This window comes from Caloenas nicobarica, chromosome 19, assembly GCF_036013445.1.
Source record: "Caloenas nicobarica isolate bCalNic1 chromosome 19, bCalNic1.hap1, whole genome shotgun sequence".
Lineage (NCBI taxonomy): Eukaryota > Metazoa > Chordata > Aves > Columbiformes > Columbidae > Caloenas > Caloenas nicobarica.
Genome location: NC_088263.1, coordinates 5656401 through 5680601, shown reverse-complemented (window position 1 = coordinate 5680601; position 24201 = coordinate 5656401). Strand labels below are relative to the sequence as shown.

Here is a 24201-nt window from a genome sequence, read left to right as displayed (position 1 = left end):
CATCTGACCCCTCTGCAAGTTGCTTATTGCTGGTGAACACAGTGTTACTGGTCCTTGTATTAACAACCCTCATTGATACAGCTGACCTTCATTTTAGCAATACATGCAGCATTTTAACCTGCCATTGTGCCAGCTCAGGGCCCCATGCATAATGCAATTATACAGCTGTGCAAATAGACATATGATTGTAGAGTTTTTTTAAGCCTCGTGTATAATCGTGCTCCAGAATCCAAGCTTTTATTAAAAAAATCCCCTCGCCCTTTTAGTTGGGAAGATAACTATCAAAACATGAATCCAATGCAACTGATGCAGCGACAGTTAATAGATTTTACCAAAGATTAATTCCAGTCCTTAACCTCTTCTCCATCAAAACCCATCCCCACTTACCCCTAGAAGGAGAAGTAAAAGAGAAGATGCAACTGTCTGAGAATTGCGTTCCCTGCATACCAAAACCGAGGTGACCTTTTCCACCTTCCTGCTAACAGCAGCTGCAATTGTACTTGGCCACTTGAGCAAAAATCTTCTCCAAAAATGTTTAGAATAAACTGAAGCTAACATAAAAATAAGGAGAGAGTTAATACCTGCGCTGGAGTGGGAGTATAGAGTTCAGGGAAAGGCGTCTAGCTGGAACAGCACGGAAAGAGCAGTACATAATTCAGGAGACCCTGTCACTTTGCTTTGGTTTCATTTGCCTCTCAGCCTTTTTTTTTTCCCCCCCCTCTCCTGAAGAGTAAGAGGAAGAAAGTGACTGTGGGATGAGTAGCTAAGAGGTGCCAGCACTACGGTAACTGCATAAGACAAGAGTGTGACCACATGTAAGTTAGAGGCAAGGCAAGGTGGAAGAGGACTGGGGTAGCTGGATGAACACAGGTAGCTGGGAAACATGATGCACTGTGAGACCACCTTCTAGCTTCTCACAACTAGCAACTAGTTCCTAGCAACTCATTTCTCTTCTGCCCCATACATGTCCCTCTGTATCATCCAGCCCAAGTTCATGAACAGGAGGCCCGTGTCAGACAACTGGCTTTGCCTGGGGAGAGCAACACTGAAATACACACGAAGAAAAATGCACGTCCGGAGAGACAGCCAGAGAAGAATAACACTGGATCAGCGCCCAGCTACTTCCAGATGATGGACGCTGTCCCGTTTCAAACGTAAGGCTCCGAGACGTGGAGAGTAAGAGATGTCTATCAACGAGCCACCACGCAGCAAGCTGCTAGGAGAAGTAATGCCGTATAGTCCCTACACTCAGAAACATCCCCCGCACCCCAACGCAGGGGTGCAGGGAAGGGTTAAACTGATCACACGGAGCCTGCGCAGACCTTCGCGCTGTACCCTGCAGAGCATCCCCGGGGAAGCCCATGGGGAGCAGTGGGAAGCGTTCAGAGATGCGGGAAGGTTTCCTTTTCCTGGCAGCTGGAGGAAGATCTCGCTTCTCTGCTCCTGCCCTCCCGTCGCAGGGACACCCCACGAGATCAGCGAAGCCGACAGCCTCCCGCAGCGAGCTACCGTTCCTGGCACTTCAGCTCTTGTCTCTGGCTTCTCGCCTACTCCCTTCTGCAAACTGATGGCGGAGAACACACACCCTGTTATCATCACACAAAGTAAAATCAGAGATCAAGGAGAAAACATGGCAGAAGCAGATACTCTCTCTTCTCAAGCCAAACAGCTGAATTGTTAACCAGCCTGAACAGGTCTGTGAAGGAGCTAATGGCAGCCACATAGAAGTTTAACCCTTCTCAGTTTCCCATGGTACCATTACCAACGATGACTGATCCCACCAAATGATTATAGGATTTATTCTAAGCTGCTGCTGGGAAACTTTCTGGTGCAAAGGGGACTTTTTTCTTAGCTTTTTGAGCTTCAAATTGCAGATGGAATATTAAGCTAAGTTGTCTGAAAGGGAAATATATCAGACCCTGAGGACGGGAGAAATCTCAGCATTTCCTCTTGCTCCAAGATCGGCCAGTCCATACCTCTGCCTCCCCACGCTGTTCCTCTGCCCGCAGCAATGCCACGGGGAGCTGATCTCCTTCAGATCTCAAAACCTGAGTGAGGCTGAACCTGTCAGGACAGGGGCTTCAAGGAAAGCAACAATCGGTACAGGAACTGGTGCTGGTGATTTGGGGAATGACTCGCTTCCTTTTGAGTGACTACCGAATCAGACAGCAAAGTATTCCCGTGGTCATTCCCCAGGGGCAAGTCCTCAGCCTTGTAGCAAATAGCTGAGAACAGGCAGAACACAGCGCATATTCCAGTGCACACCGATAGACTGACACATGTACATTTTAGGGTCTCCCCTGTTCTGTACCCTGCACAGAATCAGTGGCACGGGTCTCCTTCATCCCAGAAATGGCTGTTTCAGAGGTGAGCGTCCTGCACCGGGCAAAACCCTGCAAGGGCTGAAGAGAGGAGAGAACATTCTTCTTTCCCAGATGCTAATGCATGTGGTAAAAGCCAACTTAAAAGGAAGTTCAGAAAATGCATCAAAAGCTCCTCCCTCACTTTGGCATCAGATTCTGAGCAGTGACGTTACCACCGCAGACAGAGGACCTGTCTTGTTTTCTTCCTGGAAGAAGACAAGGCATATTTCACATGCAAGGCCACTGCCACAAATTTACCGTTTAGCCTTGTATGTCTGGAAAGCACAAGTACGGAGGGACTGAGCAGCTACAGGGGCAGCACTAGAATGAAAAATTCCCTGCCCAGGAGAGAGCAGAACAGAAGATCTCATCTTCGAAAGACATGCCAGCCTGCTTCATCTCACCATTCTCACCAGGCACTGTGCAGAGAGGGAGAGAAGACCCAAACTAAAACCCAGCTTGCAGTACTGCCTAAAACAAACCTGGGATTTTTTGGGGAAAAAAAAGCCAGCACTTTGGTTATTTTCTTCTCCAAGGCAGAATTATCAGATTACATTTGGACACATCTGAGTTTCAACTAGTCTAAAAACAAAAGGCTCTCATAATTCTGGCAGGAACCGAGATGCTGGTGGAAAGCCAGTCTTGTAGTATGATTTCCACAATAGACACAGATGTTTATTCTGGGTCTGTACAACACCTATCACAGAAATGTCCTTGTCCACAACCGGATTCATAATAGAGTGGCAGCACAATAACATAATGAAGTATTAGTATTCTAGTTTGATGAGTGCAGGTTTTTTTATAGAGACATTTCAGGAACAATCTCTGCATGAGGCACTTCAGACTCTTGAGTAATCTCAGACCTTGGTAGAAAGTCTGGAGGGGTGTGAAGAAATAAAGGGATCCCATACTCTAACACTCACTTTCTGGTTTTGAAGATTTATAAAAATACCTGTATATATTTATATAATACATCCAATACATCCCTACATCCTTTGCAGCACATTTATCTCAATCATACTTTCAACTACTGCTTTTCAGAATGAACTTTTTTATGCAAATAGAGCTCTCTGAGGCTTAGTCATTTTCCTGCAAGATTTCCCTTTGGGGATAGTTCTGGTTAAACTGTGATCCAACTGTGTGAGTGAGACTAAAACTTTTCCCATGTATTATACAAAGCGTGTGATCTCCCCCCCCCTTTTTTTTATTAATATGACTCATTCATTAAGAGACATTGAAACAGATTGTATGTTTCTTAATTTATCATAGCCTGTCAGCTTGAGTAGCCTTTTCTGGTACAAAGATGACTGGAAATAGGCACTTCATATTTTATCAGCATTTGCAATCACCTCGCTCTCCCCTACCCACGGATCGAACTGGCAAATATCACTCCTTTATGAAAGGAGCTGGGCTCCAAGACAAACCGCCCGTGCAGAACATGGCAGCTGGAGCAGTCTAGACAGGGATGTGCTCAGAAATACAGCTACCTTTGGAAAAAAAAAAGGCAAAAAAAAAAAAAAAAGGCAGTTTGCCAGAAAAACTCGACATCTCCGGCTGGGCTGCCAGCACTGGGGTTGGAACCGGGGGCTCCTGGGCACGCCGATGGGAACTGGAGGTTCTGGGACACCCCCACCAGGATAATTCCTGCTTAGATACTTGGGGAGTTGTTTGAAACATCCTCCCTCCCTGCTCCTCTTGCATTACTCAGAGCCTCCACAGCCTCTTAGCAAACTCAACCCACTCCTCTGCATGTTCAGCATCAGGTAGGGTTTTCCTGCTCCAAAAATAACCCTCAGACACTTAGCAATAATCATTATGGGGCTTTTTGCTTGCAGGGGCCAAAAAGCTATGGAATTATAGCCTTATTATACAGGAGGGGAAAGGTCCAACTTGGGGAACACTGCATACAACCCAGCGAGAACCCAGGGCTGTGCCGGGGCGAGGGGTTTGCTGCAGCTTTCCACCGTCGCACGGGGCAGGCACATGGCAGCAGGCGCTGGGGATGGGCAGCGGAGAGGGATCCAGCCCCTGCATCGCCCCATCGAACCCGCCGCTGGTACAGACCAGCCAGCCATACCCCCCGTCCTCCAAAGGATTCAGCACACCTACAGCATCACAGCTTTGCAAGGGCTTGACTTGCCAGCAACAAAATACTATTTTTCCTGTATTATTTTTCTTCTGTGGGTGTCCAGGCTCCTTGCAGGGATGTGCCGGGGTCGGGCCGCTCCGCCAGCCGGGCGCAGGCTCGCTTGGCCCTGCGCAGGGATGGGAGATCTCGGTGGAGATGCTGCGGGCGGCCACGGGAATGATTCAGAGGGACCTTTGCCAGCTGCTGAGTCAGTGCTGAGTTCCTGACTTAGCATCATGTTTGGGTGTTCTTTTTGCTATTTCCCCCCTCCAGAAAGAAATTTAGAGCAGAGATCCCAAATGCTTGTGGTTATTAATGGTTCCCAAGAAATGTTTCCTTTTTAAGAGCACATTATCCTCCCTCCTCTAGCCACCCAGCAAACCCAACATTCCTGAAGAATTAATGCTCTGCCATGAGTTGCATGTGGGACGCAGCATCTCCGGTTCCTGTTGCGCAGCACCACGGTGGTCTTTTATGGCAGATTAATCAATGGAGGGTTCTGCCTTTCATTGCCAGGTGAAGAGATCCTTTTAGCCCCTTCCTTGCACTCCTCTAACCATGCAGACACTTCCCTCAATTGTGGGGTTAGGGCCTTTCTGCACAGTTAAGATTATACCACAGTTATTTTGGTAGCATTCACGAAACCAGAATTGCACAGAGACCACAGTGCCTGAGTCATCACTGCCTTGCACCCCAGCTGTCAATCATGTCCCGATTTTGGGATGATGAGGGTAAGAGATGGTCCTTCCTCTTAAAATGTGGAGCTGGACTGCTGCGTGCCCAGAAATCATCACCAAGGTGGCCCCAACCCTTGCTGAAAAAGTAGAAGCAATTTCCTATAGACACTTCTCTGGTGTAAGAGCCTTCTTGAAGAGACCTTGCATCAGGCAACACAACTGGGAAAACTAATTAATCATCTTATCCTTCCACCCATGTGCCAGACTGTGTGAATGACGCTCCCAGCCCACAGCGTGCCCGTCCAGGGCACGCGCTGGGCCGCAATATCGCCCGGCGGAGAGGGAAGGTCTGTACTGACCTCACCAGAAACGTCTGCCCAACAACACGAGGACGGCGCCAGGTAATTACTCAAGCGCGGAGCATTTATCAGCACTTGGTTCTGAAACACGCTCGTCTGGCCATAGAAGTGCTACATTAATTTCTCAACATGTCATCATCCCCATTCTGGTTTTTTCCTCCTTTTTCTCTTCCCACGTCAGAGACGTCCGACGAAGCGTGGTACAGAGATCACCGAGTGAGTCACAGGAGCTATCGAGCAGCCAGCTCCAGCCCAGCCATAACCTTTCCCTCCCAAAGTGCCGACTTTGTTTCCAGCAGACAAAGAGGATAAGGCCAGACAGAGCCTCAAAATGTTCTCCTTTCCCTCGATTCAGGACTCCAGTTGTTCTCAGACGGGATGGAAAAACCCTGCCATCTCTTCCCTCAGCCCTCCACAGCCTGAATCTGTTTCTTCGCTGTGATTCACAAGCTCAGAGGGATTTTCCACTCCAGCTCGATAATGAGCCCTTTACATCGCAGGGGAAAACAGGGGCTTGGAGCTTGGTCACCCTCATGGCACTTGCAGGGCAAGAAAGTGGAAAAGGATTTCACCGGGCTCAGAGCAGGTCACCCAGATTCACTCCGTACAGGTAAGTTGTGTTTTAGGAGAAGTTCACGATCGCTGAATTTCTGCGCTTGGAAACATGCCTGAAATGACTCTCCACAAAACACAGACGACTGCCCAAAGATAAAACTGCTGAAGCTCATTCTGTCTACTCAGGGATTTAGCAAAACTTTTTCAAGTACAAAGATGACAACAGGGATGAGCATCTGTAAAACCAGACAGGGGTGCAGGGCTGCACCCCCCTGCCTGGCGCAGCATCCTCACCTCTCCCAGAGGTGGGAACCTTTGAATAAAACACCCTACTCAGTGGCTTCCCACCCAAATTACATCACCAGACTGCTTTGCAATGGGACAGGCAGGAAATGCAAACCTGGAAGGTGAGCATCCATTGAGGGCTCATGGAAACACGACATTTCACTTCAGGTGTTACTTGCAACAACCAGCAGCACATCTGCAGGCATAAGTGCTGTTGATTGTGTTCCTTAAGCCAGTCTCAATATTTCCACTGTAAACCCTTCTTTCACTATTTCAAGAAATCAGCTGTAAAAATTTGCTCTAGGCTGGAACTTGGCAACCAAAGACTCCGTCTGAAATAAACTTATTTTACATGTACAACCCCTCTCATATACACAATATAGCAAACAGCTTGGGTTGGAACACCAAATCCTCCTAAAAGCTGGCCAGTTTAAAGATCCTGTTTGCATTCTTGCATTTGAAAAAAGCAAGCTAGCAGATAATTATTGCAGTCTGACTGCTTTTAGCATTACAAAATGTGTGTATGCTTTTATGATGGCCAAGTTATACACCCTGAGAGTGGTTATTGTGTGTGGAATGCGGTAGTTAAATTTATAAAGGAAACTCTCTGTACATTTTAAGATGTGGGCTATGAGAAATAAAAAACCCAAGAAACTTGTACCATAAAAATAAGAGAGTTTGTTTAAAAAAATAAATCCTGAAGCAATCTCTGTACTTGTATTTGCTGAAACAGGGCACTTCTCTGCAAATGTGGATTTCAGGTACAAAACAAATTCATAACCAGGGTTAAGAAGTAGTTAATTTGTGGCATGTTTTTGAGGTACCTGGGTTCTCTTTGGAAGGTGACAGGCAGTTCCGTCCTCTTGGCCCTGAGAAAAATCAGGGGTGTGGAATACAGTCCCAAACTGGCCATCAAAACTTTAACCAGCTACTTGTAGGAAGAAAGGTAGGATTTTTTTTCCCCTCTTTTCTTAAATCTACCATTAAGCAGCAACTCTAATCACAAACTTTTAAGGGGCATCCACCATCACAGAGCACTCAAGTTTACACTGAGATAGATGCTAAAATTGTGATCATAAGAAATGTAATAGTGCTTGGCTGCTGTTTTGAGCTGTCACACTCCACTGAGCTTTATGGAAACCCTTGTAGGTCACGGTCTGCCAACCACTGAGCTGATCCGTGACTGGGAATAATCAGCATTAAGAGCCTGAGCTTACCTGAGGTCCTCTCTCTCCTTTCACTCCCGGATATCCCAGTAAAAATGGAAACGGAGTGGGTCCGAGGGGGTCAAAGATTTGATAGCCATCGGTGGCAGCTGGGGTTGTGAGGTTGAAGGCCGGTGCCCTGGCTCTGGAGATGGGACGGGCAGACCCCAGGACCGGTTTGGTGAACACCGGAGGGATGTCACCGGGGTCCACCTTCCTGGTGGGGGACGGCACGTGCTTCTTTGGAACGGGCCCATTGCTTGGGTTCAGCGGGGTTTGCTTTAAGGTGACCAAGTGGACGCTGCTGGTTGTGTTATCAGTCATTCTCCTCACTGGCTTTACAGTACTGGGTGCTTCAGAGGGCTCAATGGTGGGTTTTTGGTTGATCTTCTTTTTGGTCTCTTGCTTGGGCTCCTTCCTGCTGGCCGTGGCAGGGCTCTGGCTTGTTGGCGGGGGCTTTTTGGCAGTGGGGAGAGGAGTTTTCTCCATCGGTGTGCTGGGAGTGGGCCGAGACACCCTGAGGGTCGTCACCGTCCCCTGAGGGAGCGGACGGGTGGGCGGCTGCGTTTCAGTACTCGACGGAACAGGAGATGGGGCCACTGTGACCTTTGTGGGTTTGGTTGTCAGTCTCGGAAGTGATGGTGGGGATGATACCAGTGCAATGGTCGATGTACCCGAACCCCGAGTCTTGAGGGGTGCAGTGACCCTGCCAAACTCCAAGGATGAGGCTGCAGCCGTCAGGTTTTTCAGACCCTGCAATGAGAGTTCCATATGCTGGGGAGTACTGGGGGAGGCACTGGGATCCCTGGGCAGGATGGGGATGAGGGGAGGAAGGTTTGGCCGGTAGGTATCTGCTTGCCTGCACTGTTTTTTTAGGTATTTACAGTAATGATGAGCTGCCTTGGCGGAAGGATAAATATCAAACTGGCAGATGGCTCCTTCGAACTGCACGGAGTGCTGGTTCATCTTCCCAAAGAGGAAAGATCCATGTGGATCCAACGCCTCGGCCTTTTTAAAATGCAAATCCGCATGTACTCTGCGCTTCCCACAAGAAGTAAATAAAGTGACTGTCTGGCCACGGATATCAATAGCCACGTTGTGCCACTGGCCATCATGGACATTGTAATCAAAATATACAGAGCGCTTGTGGCCCACGTACACTATGATCTTCCCCGGCACAAACTGGACCCCCAGCTGCAGTTTTTTCTTTTTGCTCTTGACGGCAAAGAGAAAAGCGTTGTTGATGCGGTGGGAGCAGAAGCTCAGCACCAGGAGCAGGTCGGTGCTGGAGCCCGCGGGGAGGATGGTGCTGAGCGGTGCTTCGACACGAGCTCGCTGAGTGACGATGACACCTGATTTGAAAGGAATGATTCCTTGAGGAACTGTCCGTGATGAGGACCGCCCGCCCGACGGCCTTTTCCCTGACAGGCCCAGTCTTTGAAGAACATCCACATCTGAAAGGGAAACACAAAGAAAATGTGAGATGTTGGGCAACCCAAAGGCTGGATGGGCTATGGGAGGGTCAAACCAGTCCATGCAAAAGTGCATCAGGTTACAGGAAACCCCAACCATCCTTTCACACATATATGTTCAAATAAACAGAACGATGAGCACATGCAGCTCTTCCGCACGTAGCACGAGCAGCAAGTACATGCTCAGCTTGGTCATCAACAATCGTCAAAATGCATCAGCTCCGTGGTGCATGTGGATAAGTGTCCTGTCCCACCAGGAACCAGCTCCAGATGTTCTCAAGGGAGCTGACCTCACTACAAGGAAATTTCCCACTGAGTACCAACAGTCCACTTCTCTGGGATTTAATTTGGAGTACTGACCACACAGCTGGAAAGGAATCTGAACAACAGACTGAGCTGGGATTGCCAAATTTTATATCCCCAGAAGGCAAGGATCTGAACTTTCAAAGGGAGGAAAAGCCTTGTATCTGTCTCTCTCCAAATTAGTAAGAAGCAGCTTTTGATCTTTGAGACTTTGGAGAGTTTAGGGAAGTGAAGGTGCCTCCCAGCATTAAAAAAAATTGCACCCAGATTTCACTGAACCACTTTAGGTTCTCAGCAGCAGTGGTTTTTTTCCTCAGTGGATCATCTTACAGCCTCAAATTATTTTAATAAGTTGGAGGAACCAGACTTTGTTTGTGAAGAGCTGAGAAGTTAATTATGGCTGCCACTGAGCAACAGGGGTAGGACTCTCCTCCAGTGTTTGTCACTTAGGAGCCTTGTGACAGGACAAGGAGGACTGATGTCCGGAGGCACCTATCTTGCTCCACCAGCTCCGGGAGAAGTCTGCAATGGACAGACACACAGAATCCTTTGGTTTCTGCCCCCAAGGTCTAACAGGAGTCACACAGCTTGGAGTCCAAGGCAGATTATCGGGCAAGAGTAAGAAGAGCTGGAGCCAGCTGGCAGCAATCTCAGCTCAACTGCTTAGCTGGCGAAGATGCTGAGGTCTATGAGAGAAGAGCTGCAAAGGTGAATGTGCCCAGACCTAAAAAAGGGGCTCATATGCCCAAAAGCTTCTTCTCTTTTTCCAGCTCAAAGTTTGGTCTAATAAAAGGTGTTAGCTACCTGGTATAGACAGATAAAGGTAAGGCTATAATGATCACCATGACATTACCGCTGTCAAAAATAAGCCAGAATAACTGTATTTCCTTCCCTCTTCCCTGCCCAAATTCAATCCCCGTAATTCGATGACCAGCTAATTCTCATATTTAAGTGCTTTTTGGGCAAACTAGTCTGGCCTGTATAATCCAAATGCTGATCTCGCAAGGTAAGAATTTAACAATCAGAAACGTGACAGCACCAGTCATGGCTGCACGTCAGCTCACATCGCGGGAGTGCAGCTTTCCTAGACTATAAGGAAGAGTAAATCAAAGGTTGTCCCAATTAAAAATGAGCTGCTTCTCTGAAGGGGCCTTGGAATTAGTCTTCTTTCACTCTTAACTATTAAATATTGTGCACAATACCCAATATTTGGAGAGCTGGCACTTAAATGAGGTCCTCAGTGTTGGCCAGAAGGGTTGTAGACTCAGGCCAGTCTGAGCCTTGTAATGGTGCTGGCCAGGAAGGGAGGAGGATAACGAGAAAACCTCTGTTCCTTGACTTTGGCAAGTCAATCAATATTTACTTTGTCTGAGCTCCGCTTTATTCCCACCTCCCTTTTTTAAGGCTGCTTGCCTCATTTTCTAGCAGAGACTACCCTGGAGAAGATATGAAAGGGGGTGGAAATTTTCCACTCTATGCAGAGAGGATAATTTACTGCATGGCACATGCAAACATAAATAATGTTTTTTCTCCCATACTAAGAAATCCTTGGTCCCCCACCATTTTTTTCTGCCATATAGCCCGATGGGGCTGTCCCTCAGCATAGCAAGGGTAGAATCTTCCCCTCTCTGCACTGAAGAGAGGACCCACAGCAGCACCTTCACACTGGATAATCTCCAGAGCCCAAAGCCTGGCTCTAATGAAGTCAAGTAGGACCCTTGCCACAGACTTCAAAGGAATTAACCCGAAGGAAATAAATTTACCACTTAAACTAGGAGCTAGACTCCAGCATCCAATTTCTACATGTATTTTAAGTTCTCCTAGAGACAGACAGTGGTGTTTCTCTACCAGGCAGTGATACTTTAAACTCCAGGAGCTATTCATTCGGTAGCTGCTCTGCAAAGACGTAATGATGTTTCCCTGCTCAGAGGATGCTGCTGCTGTTTGCAAGACCAATCCAAGTGCCTTGTTAGCAACTGCATCCAACAGTCCTCAAGAAAAAGGGAAAAAAAAGCACAACCCAACCACTCCTTTCCCTCTAAACCCACTAAGGTAGAGCCAAGTTCTAGATGCCTATGCAAAACCTGATTAAAACAGACCTCATGCAGGACGTGTAGGTGGATTTTCCAGCAGCAGGTCCAGGCACAGAGCTCAGGACTCCAGTGCACCCAGCCTGTCTGCTGCTCCATCCCATGCCGACTGCCCTGGGCTGGTGGGGCACATCCCCTGGGATGACAGGGTGTCATCAACTCACATAAAACACAAGGTAGTTTTGGCTTCCCTAAGTAGCTCCAAGTTTAGCGAAGCATTCTTTTTCCCCTTCAAATTTTTTCCTCTGTAGATCTTTTTCCGTCAAAACACATTATTTTAAAAGCCATTTGCTCAGAGCTGCCTGGTCCCAGGTGCCTTGAAGCTGGTTGCAACTTTCCTGTAGCAACATTTAAGCAACTGGGAAAAAACTTTTCTAGCAGACTCTGTGCATGAAGTGAGATGCACAGATATTCTTGAACAATTATGTGATCATCTCTGAAAGAGAGGATTAAGTGTTTTATTGCTCTCCTTCCCATCTCTTTCTTTCTCTCCGCCTTCCCCCATGAAAAAGCTTTGTAAGAAAAAGAAGCCAAAAGGCAGGACAGAAATAATTTGCAACTTCCTAGATTCCAGCAGCTGAGATGTGATGCCCACAGCTAAAGTTGGGTTGAATAAACGCTACATTTCCAAAAGTTACTGCCCAGACCTTTAGTCAGCCCACATCAGATGAACTCACCAACCTCATGATCTTTTGGATTTGTAACACTTAAGGAAAAAAACATCCCTGATTTTCCAGTGTGCAGGAAGACCCCTAAGCCTTACAGTAATAACCACAGGGTTTTCAAAAGCCCACAGCACTGGCTTGATTTCATACTCACACAGCTCCAAGAACAAGCTCTTATTGCTTTTGTAAATCTCATGTTTGAAAATCCTGAGTGATAATACAGTCTCAAGTCACCAATGTCTCCTTACAGCCTTTGCTTCCCTGGAAGTTTTTACTTTCTGGTACCCAGAAGAGCCTGTCTCTGACTGTGGGGAAATCAAGCAAAAGGGTTTTTTTTAAACTCTTTTATCACAGAGAAAGTATCTCAGAAGGGTGTTACCTATCACACTAAGTTAATGCACTAAGAACAAAGTGAAAGAGTTTCTTTTAGACTGATGGCAACAAAAGACATGGCATCATCCCATAAGTGTCATGGGAGTAAAATGATGGATAGAGATGAATCTAAACAGCATATTAAAATCTACTTGAAAAAAAAAGAGACGCCAAGACACGGTATTTGTTCTGCCTCTTTATGAGCTGACATAAAACTTGCTCTGAAAACTGCTTGACTAAGTGATTCAGCCAGATGTTCACCTCTTTTGCATTGAAGCAGAATTTGGAAAATATTACATTTTTCAAAATTGCTGATGGCAGGGATGTATTTATTTTTTTTTCCCCCCTGTAAAAAGTGCTCCACGGGCTGGCTTACAGCTGAGCATTGACCAACTTTCTATTTTTCCTTCATGTTTTGGAGACTAAGAGGAGAGCCCTGGAGCCTGCTAGTCCACTTATTGTCGTCTACAGATTGCGAAGGAAGCCGTTGAGTTCCAGCGTACACCCGTGTAAAGCATCCATGTGAAGAGGTGTTGCTATTTTAAGAGGAGATGGCTCCTTTACAAACAGATGTTGCAGAGACGCTCAGCTCCCACTATCAAAGACAAATTTGTTTTTATTTTTGTTGACTCTGAAGCTGTCTATCTCTCCTATCGTGGGGTCATTGATTATTTTGTCCTGACCCCAGCAGCACTAGGGAGAGGATGCAAAGACCAGGCAAAGGTGTATGATCACTCCCCTATAGAATACCTACCCTATAGCACAGGGACTGAACCAGACATACTCACTCTACTATCAGCCACCCCCTGTGGTATTTTTCTTCCTTAAATTTGCTTTCATTTTAGAACACACATCACTTCTGTATGCACAACACCCTACATGCCTGCACAGGCATGATCAGGTTGCATTTGAGTCAAGGAAAAACCCGTCTGCCAGAGACACTTAATTCCTTAATGCCCCAACCTCAAGGGGCACTTTCTAAAAGCAGCTGAGTACCAGGCAAGTGCAGGTAGATGCCAGTGACATTTTAGACACAGAGTGCTTCATTGCCACCAGCTCCACCAGACAGACAGGCACTTCTGAAAAGCCTGTGGGGCAAGAAATCACCTGTAAAAAACTGGTTCTTTTGCCAGCTGTTAACCACATCATCTGTATCAGGAATACTGCAACGACCAGCAATAAATGCATTTAATTGTGCGCACTAGGCTCAGGTGTTGTTAAGTCGAGGCCCTAAAGTGATAGCAAAGCACTCAGCTTTTACTTTGGTTGAAAGAGGGAGTGGGGGGGGATAAAGAAGTGTAATTTACCTTCAGAATTTCCCTGTGTGAATCCCAGGAACCAGGTAAAACATAATACAGTCCAGAGAAAGCAGAGTCCCCTAAAATTGGAAAAGAAGAAATAATAATGAGTTTCTATAACATTAGTAACAAAAACTAGTCCCCCTGTTGAGGGTCTTCTTGAGTACAAGTGTCCACATATCTCTGGGAAATGGAGAACGGGCACTCAGCAGAACAGCACTTGATCCGACTGAAATTTAATTTTGTTACTTTAAAGTCAACTAAAACCCACAGAATCCAGTGGAAGGTTTTCCCACTGGTATTAGGGGCTGTTGATCAAGCCTTGAGCAAGGAGCAGAGCGGTGTTTTGAGACGGAGGGTCATCCCTGCCAGGTCAGCCGTCCCTTCGCTCCTGCTGCTCTTTGGCGCTCGTCCAGGACAGAACATCAGAAATGCAAGCGGATGGAGAAATAATTCAAAATCTGAAGGTCAAAAGACACAGCAGGAGTGCATGTCTGCACGGACACAGCTAGAAAATGGGTTGACATACAGCGACGGGTCACCTGCACCTCAGCAAAAATATTGAGTCCTATTGCTTTACTACATGGTTAAAAACGTTCTAAACGTACAAAATCCTACATGGATCTATTCCTCTTTTTACACCTAGATGCAAAGATGAGGGGCAGCTTCTAACCACTCAGCACCCTACGCTCTTGCCACTAATGACTTTCTCATTAGCTTGGTATGGCAGGAAATTTTAGAAAGTGTGAGAGCTGCAGCCTCCCAAGCGCAGGCGCTCGCGGATCCTTTCACACCTGAGAGGGAACTGGGCAAACCTTTCAGTTTTAGCTAAACTTTAAGCCTTGAAGTGCCATTGAAAACAGCAGCAGAGAGGAAAACTTTGACCAGAAAGGTAGTTGAAGCCCCCGCTTCCCCCACCAGCTTCCTCGACTTATAGCCAAAGAACGAACATAGGAAACTCCTTGGTTAAGCTCACTTAAAACTGTCAGTGGAAAGTCTGAAGATTGAGTTCCCCCATCTTCTGAAGTTTATATTTAACGGCTTGATCAGCAAGGGCTGCTGGAGGAACAGAGGCAAAAAATTTAAACTCCAGAAGTCCTTGGGCAGAAGAAAGCAGTGTGGGACATCCCGGGGTTGTTCTGCGTTGCAGCCGAGGCAGCACAAACGCCGCAGAGCACTGCCAAAGCGCAGCCTGCTCCTCCCTTCCATCTGGCAAGGACAAAGCGTTCATCAAATGGGATTAGAGACCACTCTTCCCCTGCCATCAAGTCTCAGCTTTAGTGCAAGAAAACATCCTCCGAGACAATGGATTAATTACTCTGGGCCAGGTCCTCATCTAGCGCAAGAGACCTTTTCCCACAGCTAAAATGAAACCACAGTGATTTACACATCAGTGGGGAAACCTGGCCCTGAATGTAAAACTCCATGCAGGAATCCAGCCACTAACTAATATTTTAAGTCTTGAAGGGACAAAATACCGGAGCGGCCCCTCATCGGCTGGGAAACAAATGAGATAGACCACATCGTTCTGTGCTGTTTCCATTACCCTGACACTGGGCTGCACATTTCAGGAGCTCTGGGGCTGCTTTAGTTTATGCATGAAGGAACAACAGTTTGGAAGAGCCAAATCACGCTATTCTTTCGCCATGTCCTATAGCCAGACATATGCTAACCAGGAAACCCTCACTACGCTCAAGAGATCTCCAAGCTGGAGAGACCTGGTTGTCTTCTGCCCACTTCATCCATGGGACACAGCTCTTGGGCTGAGGACATGGCTGAGTTCAAGGAGAGCTGGTGTCCCAGCTCGTTCAGGGGAGGCAGGAAAGGAAGGAGAATAGGATGATTCTTCATGGCTACCTCTAGCATAAGTCTTTTTATGACAATAGAAAGCAAGAGAACAATGGGTAACAATTTAAAACTAAAGGAGGGGAGATTCAGGCCGGACATGAGGAAGAAATTTTTGTGCCTGATGGTGGTGAGTGCCTGGGCCAAGTTGGCCAGAGAGGTGGTGGACGAACCATCCCTGGAGACATCCCAGGCCAGGCTGGACGGGGCTCTGAGCAACCTGAGCTGGTGCAGACGTCCCTGCAGGGATGGACTGGATGAGCTTCGAAGGTCCCTTCCAACCCAAACCAGTCTATGATTCTATGACTTGCAAGGCCAAAATGCCTTACAATGCCCTTTACAGAAAGACCTGCATTTCTGTGCTCACCTCCAAAGGAACAATGAAGTTTTAAGTCGCGGACACGATTCCACATGTGCATGGAGCAAAGACCTTGCTGGGTATCAGCAGCTGGGCTTGACTGCCCGATGAGAGCATGGGAAGACGAGGAGAAGGGGGTGACCCCAAGCGTTCAGAACACGTTTTCTCTGGTGAGGATCAAACACCGGTGCACACAACACACCTCACTGAAGTCCCGCTCTTTCTTTGCAGGGGTGCAGCAATACCTTCACAACCCAAAACTGCTTCCAAAAACCCCGTTGACCGACAGAGTTTGAGGAACAAGCCTTAGGGGAAAATCCAGCACGTAATTTCATTCCAGTGACACCGACGGGGCTATAAAGGAGACGAATGCGCATCGTGGGATCCAGCTGGCCTCAGCCCGGCTCCTGGACCCCTCACACAGCCAATACTGTAAGAGTTGAGAGCAGGGACAAGTGCCAAAACACTGAAGAAAAACACTTTGGCAAAATTTACCAACTTAATGGAAAAAGCAAAAGCAGCTTCCAAATGGCAGACCTGTGACTGATGAGGTTGTTAATTATTGCAGGATTTTATAATGCAGGCTCTTTTTCCGTTACAACTCTGCAGCAACAGGATTGCATAAGCAGCTTGAGTAGCAATAGTAAAGGAAGATTTTTCTCCTTATATAGAGCTATCAAGCCCACCTTGCCTTTATCTCGGCTTCTTCCCACAACCAGTGATTTCCACAGAGACTCTGTCAAGAGTTACCCACTAAAGTCATTTATTTATTTTATTGCATAGAGCCTGTGAACACCAGAATGAGGATCCCACTGCTGTAGTCACTAGGCAGAGAAATGCCCCTAAATACCTATGATGTAGGCTCACGTGAACCCTAAAAGCTTCCCAGTGCAGACAAACTCCCTTTACAGCAAGCTGAAGCTACTGACTACAACTTAGATTTTGCTTTGCTACTTTTTGCAAACTCCTGTGATTGCTCCATGGGAACTAACCAGTGTCAAAAAGCGCAAGGCAAAAGACAACAGGGAAGGACAGATCAGCAGCAACACTTCTCAGCCTTCATGGTGATCTTAGCATCTTCCCGGTGAGGACCACACGCATGCAAGTAGCAGCCAAGAATAACCATCCTGAGGAGCTGCTACAAAAAGGAACAAGAAGGTTGAGGCACCACTTCTGCTGAGGCTTCAGGACAGGCGGGAGGTCCTCGTGTGGTCGTGGTAGCATGTACCAGTCTGGAGACCTGATGAAATCACGACTGCTAATTAGCACACAATTACAGAGCTGTGCCCTGGGTTTCCAGCTCGCTGCCATCCCCTTGCTGAGCCCTGAATGATCTGAATGCTGAAAGCTGCAGCTTGTGACTTGGAGGCTAAAGACAAGTTATCACCTCCCCAGGTGGCTTGTGCACAGTGTGTCTTGCTGCTGGCCCTGGTAAAGTCACATCCAGGGTGGCAACCTCAAGAGCAACATGAGGGAAATATCCTGTTGAATATCTCAGTTCTCACCTGACAGCCACTGGAATAAAGCACTACACTGACCCAAGGACACTAGTAAGACAATAGCTTCTTGGGCAGAATTGGTCAGGAATTATCCTCAAAAAAGTGCAAGTTTGAGAAAGCTGAAGCACTCTGTAAAATAGCAGTGATCAGTTAATTCACCACTCCACAATTTCTGGAATTGTTGGAACAGTTTAAGCTTTTTTTAAATTAAAGGATTTGCCCCTGCCCTAAATAAAAAAAAAAAAAAAGTAGCCCAAATGATTTTAACATCTTGTTTGCTTAGATGATGGGTCGAGACTGGAGAAAATGTTACTAGGGCCCAAAGCAGCATTCACCTTTTTATTTTGTTTTCTCCCTCATTTACAGTTGGGAAATTGCAAACATTCTTGCAGGGTGGAAAAATTATTCCTCCCCCTACTCCATTCAGGTACATTTTTTTCTATCCAAAAGACCAGAAAGCCAGCTGGATGCTGAAAATTGCTTTTCAAGAAAGGCAAATCTACATTTCTAGCCATAGATCAGACAATGTATCTTAACAGGAGAAAACGCCTATGTTGCTAAAGATCCTTTGCACATGACTGGAGGTGACACTTTATAAGAGTCCCAAGCAGTTTTGATAGTCAACAGGAAACAAAAAATCACAACCTACATATTGAGGCTTTAAATTGCACCACAGCATCAATTCCACTCCCAGCTTTTTGGGGTACAAATCTTATTTTGTACCAGTATCATCCTTTGCAGAGCCAACTTCTGCTTTCTTTCCAGAGCTTCTGGAACTATGTTATTTCTCCTCTCACCCCCAGTTTCCAGGGAGAGCAAAGGGAACACATGGTTATGTACACATCCCTGTATCGACCCTGGACCTTTTTTGCTTTATAAACCAGCTATCAATTTACACCTCCAGCCAGAGATTTTTGTCTGGTGTACGCAGGCACTAACCCAGCATGCTAAGGGGAGAGTTTCCCATGGAAATCCATCCCTGGGTCCCCCACACCTCTGGCAGCTCCTCAGCCACCAGCCCCGCTCCAGAGGATGCTGCAGGAGTGCTGGGACACGTGGGACCCCCAGCGCCACATGGGAACACCCCAGAAGGTTCCCATTACGAGCTGCCTTCAGGCAGCATCACCCTCAGCCACCCCGAGGAAGAGCTGGCAGCACAAGGGTGAGCTGGTGAGCCCAGGCACAAGCCAGCTCCGGGCTCACAGGACCCTCTCCAAGACTAACGGCCTCGACGGGAACATCCAGCGGTGGGGATGGTGGGATGCACAGCACTCAACTCTGCCGAGCAATTCAAACCCCAGCACCAAAAAGCCCATATGGAGATAATGCGAAGGGCAGCAAGCGACCTCTGCTGAGGAGGGACCGGAGCAGCAGCACGCTGGCGAGGTATGCAAGGGAGAGGAGATCCTGGGAACAAAAGGCGCACATATTCCGAGTCACCAGGAAAGACCAAAGCACACATTTCCCATGGCACTGCAGCACTCAACCCCCATGCAGCTGTGCACAGTGCTCACCCCGGACCCTGAGATGCAAGGAAAGCTAGAGACTCCAGCGAGCGGGCAGCCACGCTGCCTTCTCCTGAGTCCCTGTGTCCTAAGCCCGGTCTCAGCAGGGTCCGGCTTGCCCTGGGACTCGAGCAGGATCACCTTGTCCTCATCTGCAGCACGATTGTGGTCAGCTTCTCCATCCTGCTCACAAGTCGGTGCTCTGTGCAACGACCGTGTCTCGTGCCAAGTATGTCCCGAGCATCGGGGCCCTTCCCCTCGCCTCCCTGTGACACGGAGCTGCTCTCGGTCTTTCAAAGGAATCTTTATCTGCCTGCTCCCCTTTTGACTTCTCCATTTTTTTGACAGACAGCCACCCTCGCACAGTCCCAGGCAGGCATTTCACTCCAGACCGTACCCAACGTTAAAAAGGTTCCAACCGGGAGACGCTGCAGTTACCAGCATCTCCAGACATGCCACAGCCACGTCTGGGCAGAAAAAAAACCAGCATCAAACCCTAAAGCACTAAAATTCAGTCCTCACGAGTATATAAACACACAGAGAACTTCTCAAGGAGAGCTGGTTGCAGCCCCTGGGAGCGGTTCTGATCCCTCCACGTAACTTTACACACAGACACATGCAGGGCGAGCGTGTGCTCAGCCTACAAAGGCAACTGCACATTCATCCACGTCCAGACTCCAGCGCTGCGCTAACGGGGGGGCTGCCAGGAGCGGGGTGACCCTGGGGGTGAGGAAAGGGGATGCCCCGAAATCCCCTCGCCCCGTTCCCACCCTTTCACCCCATCTCACAGCCCATCCGAGCCCGGCAGAAGCGGAGGGGGATCCTGTAACACAAACTTTTTTTTTTTTTTTTTTTTTTTTCCCCTCTTCTCCAAACTGCCAGGCAGAAGAATCCCAGTCTTTCCAAGGGAGTGTCGGTAAATCATCATTACATCCGACAACGCAACCAGAGGGATTAACCCTTTGCTGGTCCCCCCGGAAAAATAATAACAACAACAAATTTAACAATGAAAATAGTAAACTCTGGCCCCGGCCGTGTGAGAGAGAAGACCAGCAGGGTGTGTGCTGTGATTGTTTTTTTTCATATGTGCATATGAAGACAGAAAGAAGTGTCTATGGAGCACACGCGGAACATGCCACCAGGCACCGCCGGTCCCCCTGGCCGTGCCGCAGCCCAGCCCGGGGCTCCCCCGCTCCCCGCGGGACCGCGGCGGCCACCTCCAGGTACCGCTGTCCCCACGGACAGGGACCAGCGTTTCCCCCCGCGGCTCCCGGGGGCTGGGGAACCTGCCCACCCCGCCCTGGGTGGGGTGTAGGTGTGTGAAGGGGAGCTGGAATTGCCCGTTTCGTGGGTGCAACATCAGCGCCCACCCCCCGCAGCAGTTCCCGGGCTGGGAGCTCCTTTCCCCGGTGTGGGGGAATCTGGGGGGGCTGGGGGGGGGTCCTCCTGCCCTTCCCGCCGCCGAGCCCCCTGCTTTCACCTCCTTTTTTTCTGCACACCCCAAGCCCCATTCCCACCCTCCCGCTCCAGCGTGGCCTCCCTTCCCTCCCAGCCCCATTCTCTCCTCTTCCAGCCCAGGAGTTTTCACATCATCCCCTGGCAGAAGGAATGTCTTCCCCCCACCCCATCCCCAGCCGCCCGGGAACGGAGCTCCCCTCTCCCGGGCCGGCTCTCCAGCCCCTCCCGGGATCCCCCGGCTCCCCGGGCACCCCCATCCCCGCCCGGGATGCCCTTTCCCCGGCGCGGGGAAAAATCGGAGTTTGTACTCACCCCCTGCCTGCTGCTGCTGTAGCTCTGAGTCTGGAGACCGGCTCTGATTCCGGCTCCATCACGTTTAGTGCATTGTCTCTTTCGGGCAATTTTCGCAGCAATCCATCAGAAAAAGGGGGACAGGCCGGTTTGTGGGTGCATCCTTCCCAGGAGCTCTGCTCTCGGCCTCTCTAAGGGGCTCAGCTGTGTCAAAGACACCCCCTGGCCCGGACGGCTCACTCCTTCCTCCTTCTCTTCTGGGTCCTTTTGCTTACACAGATCTTTTAATCCCATTTAACTCCCTCTCGGCAGACTGCAATTACCTTGGGAAAAAGGAGAGAGAACAGAAAGTACACGCTAGGAAGCCAGGCTGGCCCATGGTCGCTGGATTTCGTGCCTTTTTTTTTTCCTCCTTATTAATAGGATAGTTTCTGTGAGCTCTGATTTCCAAAGTCCTTCATTGAAAGTGCTTTTTTTTCTTAGCTGTTACTTTTTTTTGGTTGGTTGGTGATTGTAATTATTATTTTTATTTGCAGTGCAGATGTGCCTCCCACCCCCCCCCACCAGGATCTCTCCTCTGGACTTAGAGAGAAGAGGAAAAGGCAGATTTTGAGAAATGAAAATTATTTAAGGATGTCCCTGCTGCCTCTCTCTGCTGCCCTCCTCTGTAATACTGAAGCACTTGCAAAAAATAATACAAAGTAAATAAATGATGAAAAAAACCCAAAACAAAACACGAAACTCTTTTGGGCAGAAGAGCTGCCGAGAAGCAATCGAAGACCCTTCCAGGCTCTGTGGAGGAAACACACAGGCCCCCGGTTTGGAGGAGGCTACTAATGGATATTGTTCCTAATCTGCACTCCCCAGCCAGGGGCAGGAGCCCCCTGCCCAAACTGGCCCCGACCCGCTTCACCACGGGCTGGCAAAGGACCCGCGTTACAAGGTACCCGACATGGCTTTTCCTTGGGCTCAGTGCTCAGCAGAGGCAGCTGGGGAATGAGTTTTCTCATGCCAGGTCCATCGTTGTAAATCAGATCCCGAGTCCGCTCAGCCAGCTCCATCAGGGGAGGGGACTTTTGCATGTGGATAAAACCTGCATCCCGGTGCCCCCACCGAGCTGGGACCCAGCCACAGAGCACACCGCAAGGTGACCAGCAGGTCCCTCTTGTCCGCACCAGGACACAGCAAACCCCTCAGCTCTACGGGATTTCACGGGCAGGTGGGGGCAGCCCAGCACACCGACCCCTTCCCCGCACCCCAGGGTGCCCCCTCAGCCCTGCTCCCTCCCCCCTTGCACAGCATCTCTGCCTTGAGCACTTACTTTGCAGCGGGGTAAGAGGCTGTGCACCGTCCCCCCGCAGCCCTGCGTTCGCTGGCATTCATTTGTCCCAGCAGCTTACAGCAATTTCTGCTTCTTATAAAAATTTTTTTAAAAAATAAAAGGGAGGGGGGCAGAAAAAACCACACAAGCAAACAAGCCTCTTTCTCCCTCCTTCCCTTTCAGTCTCAAGGTGTCTCCTGTGCTGGGAGCCAGTGAGTGCCTGCCAGGCTTACAGGCCCTGGCCGAGCCAAGGCTTTCTGGCAAGCCTGAGGTTCCCCCAAATTCAACAGATAATCCTTCCCCAGGGCTGGTGCGGGCAGCAGGTCCCCCTCGGGCTGTCGCTCCACTCGCGGGTCATGGATGCTGCAAGGATCCAGGAGAGAAGAGAGGTTGGGAGGAGGCGCTGGGAGGGACATGGATGTGAAAGAGGTGGAAATTCTAAGGCTGCCCTTGTCCTTTTAAATAGCTGCAGCCAGGGGACTCCGCTCCTGGCTGGGGTGCCCCAGGTATCCGGTTTCAGCAAACAGCAGCTAATGAGCAGAGATCCAGCCTCCAAGGGGCAGGTTCAGGGCTGCACTGCAGGCTTGGGGAGGCACAGGGGGGCACCTCGGGCACCTCTCCAGCAAAGGATGGAGCTGGAGAAGGGAAGGGAGGGCTGCGGGTGAAGAGCTACATGGTCACTGCTGCTGCAGGGGCTCCTTGGGCTGCAAGGTTTCCCAGGCAAAGGACAGGTCTTGTGGGTGCTGAGCATCCAGCATGGGGCTGGGCATCAAAGCTGAGCCACCCCAGGGTCTTGCTGCACAAAGGCAGGGGCTGCATCATCTCCCGAGACAGAGGAAAGGACCAGGCAGAACTAAAGCAGCTCAAGCCTCGGTATGGGCACTAAAGATACCATGGAACAAATGCAGCCATGAATGGGATCAACATCATCCCACCAAGTACCTGAACTTGAGGTTAGAGGGCACCCAGAGCAGAAAATTCAAGGACCCACTGGCCTGACTTAGCAATACAGATTTCACTCAAAAACCTGACCTCAGAACATGGCCAAAAATTAAGGTTTCCACCATAAATCAGATCTCCCCTATACATGATGTCTTCTGTTACCATGCATGCTGGGGACTTTTCTTCTTTAATACATATATTTGACTTAGTTGTGGCTGCTTGCTAGGACTGTGGTTTTGCATCTCCCAGTCTCTATGGGCATAAGATTTTATTCACATCTTTGCTCTGAAGCGTCTTCATTTTGCTTCCTTGCTTTCTATAATAGATCAAGTTCTAAGTAACAATAACAAAAATTTGAAGCGGTGTTAAGACTGGTGTAGCACAGCCTCACAGTCCTCAAGAAAACCTTTTTGGGAGAATGCAGCTGAGTTGCACATCCAGATACCTGCAGGAAACTCCAATGCAGACACAAACCTGTCTCACCCCTCTGGAGGCCCAGGAGCTCAGACAACCCATCAAGACCAGCTTTGAGGACTGGGACTTCAGGGACAAAAGGCAGTCGCATAGCTTGTCAGAAATCACATGAAATCTCTTTTTTTCTTAGCTACTTTTTTTCCCCAGCTGTTTTTTCCATGTTTCTCATCATGCATTCCTCACCGAAAAACATATTCTAGCCAAGCCTAAGTGTTTAAGATAAAGGTTTAATCTATTGAAAAAATGCTTGGCGAAGAAGCCTGTGGAAATTCCTACAGTGTTGAGTACACCTTGTATTATATCCCCCTGCTCTTTTCTACCTTTTCTCTCTTCTAAAAGCAGCAAGTATTTAGTAAACTTCTTTCCCCTGAAAAAAAAAACCACGCTAGAACAAGGCCCTGGCTTCTCAGAGCAAAGGACAGAGCAGAACGCAAAAGGATGTGCTGCATCTTTTTGCAAAGACATACATGAATGGGAAGCATATGGGTGGCTGGGAAGGACTGGCAACGCTTCAGGTCCACAGCATTGCACCAAGGACCACCATAAAATACATTCAAAGCCCCATCCTCAAATATTCTGCACATACTTAACTTTGTTCAGATGAACATTTTCAAACCAAACACACGCATAAAAGCTTTGTGAGCATGGAGACATAAATGTAGCTCAGCAGCAGGAAAAAGGGAATTAGTTTTAAAACAAAAGGAAACCCAACATCGCTGAAGCCAAGACTAGTGCC

The 24201-nt window shown here is 48.6% G+C and overlaps 1 protein-coding gene across 1 annotated transcript in view; it reads right to left on the bottom strand.

The window, feature by feature from the left end:
• The window catches only part of COL27A1 (collagen type XXVII alpha 1 chain), a 147303-nt gene extending 126410 nt beyond the window's left edge, over nt 1-20893 (bottom strand). Inside the window, exons 1-3 of the mRNA XM_065648239.1 lie at nt 20750-20893; nt 13782-13852; nt 7585-9026 (exon numbers count right to left, since the gene is read on the bottom strand). Of these exons, the coding sequence (XP_065504311.1) occupies nt 7585-9026; nt 13782-13852; nt 20750-20808 (1572 nt within the window). The 5' untranslated portion in view covers nt 20809-20893. The remainder of the gene's footprint in view (nt 1-7584; nt 9027-13781; nt 13853-20749) is intronic.
• Nucleotides 20894-24201: the final 3308 nt, after the last annotated feature.